General features: G+C 34.1%; 2 protein-coding genes across 4 annotated transcripts; one reads left to right on the top strand and one right to left on the bottom strand.

Moving 5' to 3' along the window:
* Positions 1 to 2828: 2828 nt before the first annotated feature.
* LOC102612314 (calcium-binding protein CP1-like) lies at positions 2829 to 4646 on the bottom strand. The gene is made up of 2 exons (XM_052434416.1): positions 4349 to 4646; positions 2829 to 3123 (listed from the first exon to the last, which is right to left on the bottom strand). Exons 1-2 carry the CDS (start codon positions 4522 to 4524, stop codon positions 3069 to 3071), a joined length of 231 nt encoding a protein of 76 aa, XP_052290376.1. The 5' UTR covers positions 4525 to 4646; the 3' UTR covers positions 2829 to 3068.
* Positions 4647 to 5122: 476 nt separating this feature from the next.
* LOC102627394 (UPF0481 protein At3g47200-like) lies at positions 5123 to 7695 on the top strand. 3 transcript variants are annotated; one of them, XM_052433092.1, is made up of 3 exons: positions 5123 to 5313; positions 6113 to 6251; positions 6394 to 7695. In XM_052433092.1, the coding sequence occupies exon 3, from the start codon at positions 6394 to 6396 to the stop codon at positions 7678 to 7680; it is 1287 nt and encodes a 428-aa protein (XP_052289052.1). In that variant the 5' UTR covers positions 5123 to 5313; positions 6113 to 6251; the 3' UTR covers positions 7681 to 7695. The 3 variants fall into 3 exon arrangements, with proteins under 3 accessions (XP_052289052.1, XP_052289051.1, XP_052289050.1); XM_052433091.1 differs by lacking the exon at positions 6113 to 6251 and having other exon boundaries at positions 6391 to 7695; XM_052433090.1 differs by lacking the exon at positions 6113 to 6251 and having other exon boundaries at positions 5125 to 5313.
* Positions 7696 to 8109: the final 414 nt, after the last annotated feature.

Raw genomic sequence — 8109 nt, forward strand, 5'->3', positions numbered from 1 at the left:
GGAACTTCGAACTTTAGATCTTGAACATAATCATGGAATAATTCCGAGCAAGACTAAGTATTTTCGATGCAATCGCTTCATTGATCCACGAGTAAAAAGACAAATTATAAATAATGATTGAGCAGGAATTAGAGTAAACAAAAATTACAATTCTTGTGTTGTTGAAGCTGGTGGACATGATAATATCTCATTCTTAAAAAGAGATTGTAGAAATTTTGTTGATAAGATGAGGCGATTACGACTTGGGGAAGGAGATGTTATTACACTTCATACTTATTTTTTGAAAATGCAATCAAAATATGAAGGGTTTTTCTTTAGTATGGATTTGAATAACGAGAATCGATTAATGAATGTTTTTTGGGCAGATCCGAGGAGTAGGGCAGCCTATAAACATTTTGGAGATGTTGTTACATTTGACACCACTTATCTAACAAATAAGTATGACATGCCATTTGCCCCATTTGTTGGAGTTAATCATCATTGTCAATCTATATTGCTGGGATGCGGATTGATTTCATACGAGGACACTGAGACATTTACATGGTTATTTAGGACATGATTATTATGCATGTCTGGAGTTGCTCCAATTGGAATTATCACTGACCAAGACAAAGCAATGAAAAAAAGTTATTGAAGCAGTTTTTCCCAACACTAGGCATCGATGATGTTTGTGGCATATACTTAAAAAGGTGCTAGAGAAGTTAGGGGCGCACAATGAATATTATTCTATTTCTTCTGCATTGCAAGCAGCCGTTTACGAGTCACAGAGCCTTGATATTTTTTAAGATAGTTGGCATGCAATGATTTTGAAATTTGATTTGGGTAGCAATAAATGGCCAAGTGATTTATATGATGAGAGGCATCGTTGGGTACCCTATTTTGTAAAAGATAACTTTTGAGCAGTAATGTCAACCACTTAACGTAATGAGAGTATGAATGCCTTTTTTGATGGATTTGTTAACTCAAAAACATCATTGAAGCAATTTGTTGAGCAATGTGACAATGCACTAAAAAACAAGGTTGAAAAGGAATCTTTAGCAGATGAAATGTCTTTCTCCCAACATGTTCCTTGTGTAACTACTTTTGAGATGGAGTAACAAGTTTAAGAGGTATACACGCTATCTAAGTTTAAAGAATTTCAAAAAGAATTAGTTGGGTTGATGTATTGTCACACACTCGAGTCTGTTGGAAAAGAATATGTAGTTCGTGAAATTGTCAGTATTGGAGAGGTTAAAAAAATGACTTCTTTTAAAGTTGTTTTTGAAGAAGATTTGGGTGAAGTTAGATGCAGTTGTTCAATGTTTGAATTTAGAGGAATTGTTTGCAGACATTCACTTGTAGTATTGACTCGAAATGCCATTTTCGTACTTCAAGAAAAGTACATCCTACAAAGATGGCGGAAAGATGTTCGAAGAAGTTATAGTCGGTTCTAGATGAGTTATGATGTATGGATTTCCACAGAAGAACAAGAGCGATATGAAAAAATATTGTCTGCTTTTACTGAGGTTGCAGGCGTTGCTTCAGGATGTGCAGAAAGTTGTAATATGGTTTTGGATTGGATTAAGAACACATTGAAGACATTACCAGAAAAAGTAAGTTCTGAAACCAATCAACCAACTGCTATTGGTAAGGGAGGTGGCAACGCCAATGTCGAAAATACCACACACATATTTGATCTGGTAGTAACTCGAAAAAAAGGCCATCCACCTTACAAAAGGAAAGAGTCAACTAATTTTAAGAGAGGTAAACAGAAGAAAAAGAAAGTGGTACCATCAAGCATTAGTGTTAAGGTAATTTCATGCATTAGAGCCATTTGAGTTTAAATGTCATTTCTCTATTAATATTTTAATTTATTTTACTCTAATTTGCAAGAATCACAAGGAAACATTCCATTGAAAAATGACTTTGGGAAAGAAAAGTAAAGTTATACCATCAAGCATAAGTGTTGAGGCAAGTTCATGCATTAGAGTCATTTGAGTCGAATTGTCATTTGTCTATTTGTACTTAATTTATTAAAGTACAATTTATAGGAATCACAAGGAAACATTCCATTTTTTGAAGGGATCTCTGAAATCGCTACACAGGAGAGCACTGTGGTAAAAATAACTATTTGTACTATATTTTGATTGATTAAAGTTAATTTGTATTATAGCTATATACTTTATTTGTAATTTAATTTTTTTGTAGGTACCTAAGAATGTTTTTCATCCGCTGTTTAGATATGATCAGCAAATTGTAAGTGGAGTTTGGTTTTTTGCGGCTTTATGTTTACTTATTATAAATTTTAATAGAAATAATTTGTTTAATAGAAATAATTTAGCTAATTACTTGACAATATAAAAACACAGCCACTTCTGCCACATGCCACCATGATGCCTTGTTCAAATTCTTGGCCGACTTCTGGAGGAATTCAATATATGAATTTTCAACATCTATTACTTCAACAATTTAAGGAAGATAGTTGTGAAAGTAAACTTCCAAGTAATGAATAGAAGATCCTTTGTGTGCTGTTTACGTGGAGTTTTTTGGTTTGTAATATGGATATTATTGCATATTGTTGATGCAAAAGTGGAGCATATGTGTGGGTATATTTTAGATTTTTTTTTAATACAGTTGCTTGTTTCCTTAAAAGTGATGTAACGTGCTTTCAATGACATTTCAAATATTATAGCTTTTGGTTAATTGATAATGAAACGATTATAATGGGTATGATGCTCGATGAGGTTAAATTGTAATGTGGATTTTGTTGGGTACTGTTGCTGCAAAAGTGGTGTTTATGTGTATGTATATTGCTGTGCAAGAGCAGTATCTATGTGTAGGTATAGTACTGACTGCAAAAGTAGTGTTTAAAATATTTATGGCTTGAAATTTCCCAAACAACTTGTTGCAACATTCACTGAGAATTACAGTTAAGTAATATTGCTAGTTCATCTGTGAACAATAAACATTTAATCTACACTGCTAGTTTTCTAAGAAGTCAATTTTCTTGTTGCTATACTTTCGATCTCCTACACATTCAATGCTCTTACATTTAACAACTCCTTATGATCACCGCATTCTTCACATATTCACAGTGAGTTTCGAAGTTTACTTTTGCTAGATGACGTTGCGATTAAGAGACTACTGGAATTGAAAAACATAAAACTATCACTAATCCAACAACATATAATGGTCAAAATACATTTCAACACAAAGAAAACAAATCCGTAACTTTTTACTACTATGGAACTCAGCTATCTAAAATATACAATGTTCATTTTCCAACACTCCAAACACTTATACAAAACGAAACCCATCATCAAATTAAAATTTCCATGAAAGGTCAAGGCCAAATGCCAAAAAACGAAACCCTCATACTACTCTGCATCTCAATTATCTAAATATATAGTGTATATTTTTTAACAATTCATGCACTCATACAAAATGGAACATATGATCAAATAAAAAATTTCATGAAAAATCAAGACCCAAATTCCATCAAACAAAACCCATCATTATTAGGGGTGGGCAAAAAAATCGTACACTAGAGAAAATCGAACCGAACCGATCCGAACCGTTCCGTTCGGACCGGTTTTAATTTAAAAAAAAACCGAAATATATGGTTTGTAAAAAAATCAAAAAGTAGGTTCAATATTCGGTTCACTCAACTGAACCGAAAAACCAGGTTATTCTTGGAATCTTATTTAAATAAACACGTGTTAAATTTTAATTGGTTGCATAAGATAACTAAAATAGACATGCACACACACGATTCCAGGTGTATATATATATATATATATAAATTATTGTTGGTGTTTGTTTCCAAATTTTCTTTTTATTTTGTGTTGTAAGTTTTAATCGTTGTTATTTTTATTTATCTTTACAACAATATGTTTATGTAGATAGAGTATTAGAGTTTGATTATGTATCTTGAAATCTTAATATTTCATATTTTGTAAGGACCTTATTAGTAGTTAGTAAGGTATTAATAATAAAATATATTTTGAATACTTTGTATTTATTGTTAACATTTGTAATGGAATTAGGATAAATTAATTGTTAAAAAAAATTATTACATTCATGAGTCCTAATAAACTAAAAATTTAGAAATTCAAAATAAATCCACTAGGCTTAAAACCGAAAAAATCGAACCGATCCGAAAAGATCTGTTTATGTTCGGTTTTTATTGAATTCGGTTCTTATTTAGTTATTTTTATAAAATAACCGATTTAAATCGATTCTACTTAATTTCGATTCGAACCGAACCGGATCAAACCGTACCCACCCCTAATCATTATATAAAACAAAACCATCACCATGCAAATCTAATACCAAAACAGAAATAAAAAAAATGAAAAATAAAACATACTTGGAAAAAGATGGTGAAGAAACGCCATCATTCTCATCCTCGCCACCCAATCTAATCATGGCCTTGATATCGTCATCAGTAGCAGCAAAACCAGCGCAGTTCATGTAACTCTTCAAATCATCGTGGCTCAATCTCCCATCACCATCCTTATCCATGACCTTAAACACATCCTCCATTAGCCCATCTTTGTCGTTCGATTTCGATTTTGAGAGTGATTTGGGTTTAAGGGATTTGGGGATTTGGGGGCTGCGGAACCAATTTGGAAGATAATGGAGTTGGGGATTTTGGGGCTGAATGTCATTTTTTTAATTTTATTTTTATGGCATATCACGTGAAAAACACGTGAGACTCATTAAAATTTCAAAGCACAATAAATGTTGTCGTTTCGGTCTTCTCGGTTTTAGAATCCTCGGTACGTTTATCATTTTCCTTAAGATAAATTACCTCAGCAGAATATAATATACTAAAATAAAATTAGATGTTGTCAATATTTTTATTACTGATTTAAAATTACACAGAAATGAAAATAATGGGACACGCGGCGCGAGAGGGGAAAGTCGCGACCGAGAAAGTCGCTAGCGCTCCTCCAATAATAACGATACGTTGCCCAATTGTGTCACCGGAATTTTCTGTCAAAAGTGATGTTTTCCTTTCCTTCAATATTTTTATGCACGGGCCAATTGATTCAGTTAATAATTAATCGGCAAATGATTCATTCACACAGCTGTAACGAGGCATATGATGGTGACTTAATTCACCCAACCTAAATCATTAAACAAAGACTGGGTCGTTTTAAAGTCTATCACGACCTTGCATATAATGTTGACTTACTTCGCCTAACCTAAATCAAATAATTAGCACTGCAAAGAAGATAGATTCAACAAAAAGAGACTATCGACTAATTAGCGCTGCAAAGAAGATAGATTCAGTTGATCAGTCAGAGAGTAATACTTCATCTTTAACCAGTAAGTTTCACTACTTCTTTTTGTTAAACATTGCGCTCTTATTCTAGCAGTCAATACTGACATACTTCATCTCTGATTTGAAATTTGGGTAAACTTATATCTGAATTCTCGTAAATTTTTATTATATCTTTATTGATCTTATGGATGCCATGTTCCTTCAAAAATAAACTAAAATAAAAAGATATAGATTCAGCTTTGCGCTCCTTTTGTTGATTACACGACTTTTAAGTTCAAGTGATTTTTTAGTATCCTTGGCCATCTCATTGCCTTTACTTAAGCATAGTTAGAGCTTCTCATTTTATGCTGTTGTCACGTGTAAATAGTATTAAAAACAAAATTAAGGTCGAATATTTTAGGATGATTTATTTGAGTTCAATATGTAGTTTTCTTCTTTTTCTTTTTTTTTTTCCCCTAGCTAATAGTAACTTAATTAACGAGCAATTAATTATACAAACTATATATATAAATAAAAGAAAATAGTCAAGTTGGTTTGGCGATTGCAATGCGAGTAAAAGATCAAGTAATTGATTCTCGTTGCCCCAGTCTCAGAGGGGAAAGATGCTTGATTGGGCTGGGGACTGGGGTAAGTTATGGTCTGTAATTCCAAGAGTAGGGCATTAGTTTCTTTTTTTTTATTCTTTAGTCATGATTATTGGATTATTCGATTCACAAATTCCCCTTTATCAGCATTATTGACAATTGCGTGGAAGTTTTACACCACCTTTGCTTATTCTGATTTCTGAGGATTTGAAGAATATATGCTTCTCTGTTAAGCAGATTCAATTTAATTTGTTGCTAGTTATATAGCGAACATCAATTAGCTGCGACTTAAGATTTAAAAGTTACTGAAACTGAAGAGCAAATTAAACGATGAATCCACTGAAGAAAGCCATCAAAAACTGACTTTCATTTTTTGAGCAATTGTTGCCTTGAGACAAGTAAGTTAATGAAGCATCAATCATAATCCGACTTTTCATTTGATTTCTCTTTAATTGGCCGTAGGAATTTTTCATACTCTCATTTTATTAGTAAAGCCATGGCATACGAGTGTGATAATATTGTAATTGCAATGATTAGCAGATGGCTAATGAAATTGCTGATCAATTATCAATTCAAATTGGCGAAAAGCTTCGTGATCGATTTCCAATATGGTCTGATCGTAGTATTTTTGAAGTACCTGCACATCTGCGTAATGTGTATCAAGATGCTTATGAACCAAATATACTTGCAATTGGTCCATACCACCGTGGCAAAAGTCGCTTAAATGCAATGGAAGAGCACAAAATGTCCTATCTCAAAGTGCTTCTCTGGCGAAGAGGGGAATGTAATGTCACCAGGTATGTCACAGCAATGATAGCACTTGGAGAAAGAGCTCGCAAATGTTATGCAGAATCTGTCAGTCTCAAACAAGACCAGTTCGTGGAAATGATGCTGCTCGATGCTTGCTTTATCACCGAGCTATTCCGGAAGTATTCTATGTCAAATTTGCGAGGAGATGATGACCCCGTTTTCAATCTGCGTTGGATAGTGAAGGGGTTGCGCCGTGACTTGCTATTGATTGAAAATCAACTTCCCTTCTTTGTCCTTCACGAGTTCTTCGCCATGACCATGATGCCAAATGACAGAGAAGATTTTCATGGGATGATTTATGCGTTCTTTGAATCTGCACTTCCCGGTGCCGGCTATGCACATAACTCTCAACATTATCCCATCGAAATCAAACATCTAGTGGAATTTATGCACCTTAACTGGCAGCCTTCACCTTCAAGAATGAGGAACAACAACTCAAAGGTGATAGCAGACAGAAAATATAGAGAGGTGATTCGTTGCGCCACAGAGCTTGAAGAAGCTGGAATTAAGTTCATGCAGGCGGAGGAAGAAAGCTTGTTTCATGTGAAGTTTGAAAATGGAGTAATGAAATTCCCAAGATTGAATATTGATGATGAATCTGATCCTTTTTGGAGAAATCTCATAGTCTATGAGCAGTTCTCTTCCAAGGACGACACTCTAAATTATGTGACTGATTATATGAATCTCCTGGAATGCCTCATTGCCTCTCGAAAGGACGTGGAATTACTTTGTCAGCACGGAATCATCAAAAACTGCATAGGCGATGATCAAGTGATTGCCAACATTTTCAATACCATTGGTTTCTTTCTGGTGCTTTCGCCTGAGAGTTATTACTCGCAACTGTTCTACGATGTGAATAAGCATTGCAGCAGGCGTTGGAACAGATGGATGGCCAACTTGAGACACACATATTTCAACAATCCGTGGGCATTTATTTCCTTTTTGGCTGCCCTTTTCCTGCTTCTACTATCTTTTGTTCAAACTTTGTTCACAGTTCTTCCTTTTTTTATAAAATGATAAGTTCTGCTTCAATGAGGAGGCATTCTTGTAGTGGTAATAATGATAGAAATGTGAATTTGAGAGCTGTGGTTGGCATGTTTACTGTGTCATACACAACTTGAGTTGCTTGCTGCTAGCTCAGGCTAAGTAATACTCCAGTTTCACAAGGAGGCTTACTCGTACGTACTAATAGCAATACTTATGAAACTAATATAACAACTCGTTCCGTCGAAAATTAAAACGAGTTAGCAAAGTGTCCAAGATCAATACAATCTTTTACTAGCCATGTACGAAATATGAGGTTTTGTCTTGTCTATACATACTGTGTAGTCTAAGATCATGAGGTCTCCTTACATCATTGGTGAACATTATATTTCCTCAAAAACAAAAAGAAGCGAGGTAGAATCAATCTGCAGATCAGAAAATTTACTATGTCACAAGTAAGCA

This window comes from Citrus sinensis, chromosome 9 (assembly GCF_022201045.2).
Source record: "Citrus sinensis cultivar Valencia sweet orange chromosome 9, DVS_A1.0, whole genome shotgun sequence".
NCBI lineage: Eukaryota > Viridiplantae > Streptophyta > Magnoliopsida > Sapindales > Rutaceae > Citrus > Citrus sinensis.

Bases quoted from the DNA above. Each gene is read 5' to 3' on its own strand.
- LOC102612314 (XM_052434416.1), bottom strand. From the start codon at position 4,524: ATGGAGGATGTGTTTAAGGTCATGGATAAGGATGGTGATGGGAGATTG. The intron at 3,124-4,348 runs GTATGTTTTATT...TTTCAATTCCAG, and splicing joins TCTTCACCATCTTTTTCCAA to TAGTCTCTTAATCGCAACGT.
- LOC102627394 (XM_052433092.1), top strand. From the start codon at position 6,394: ATGGCTAATGAAATTGCTGATCAATTATCAATTCAAATTGGCGAAAAG.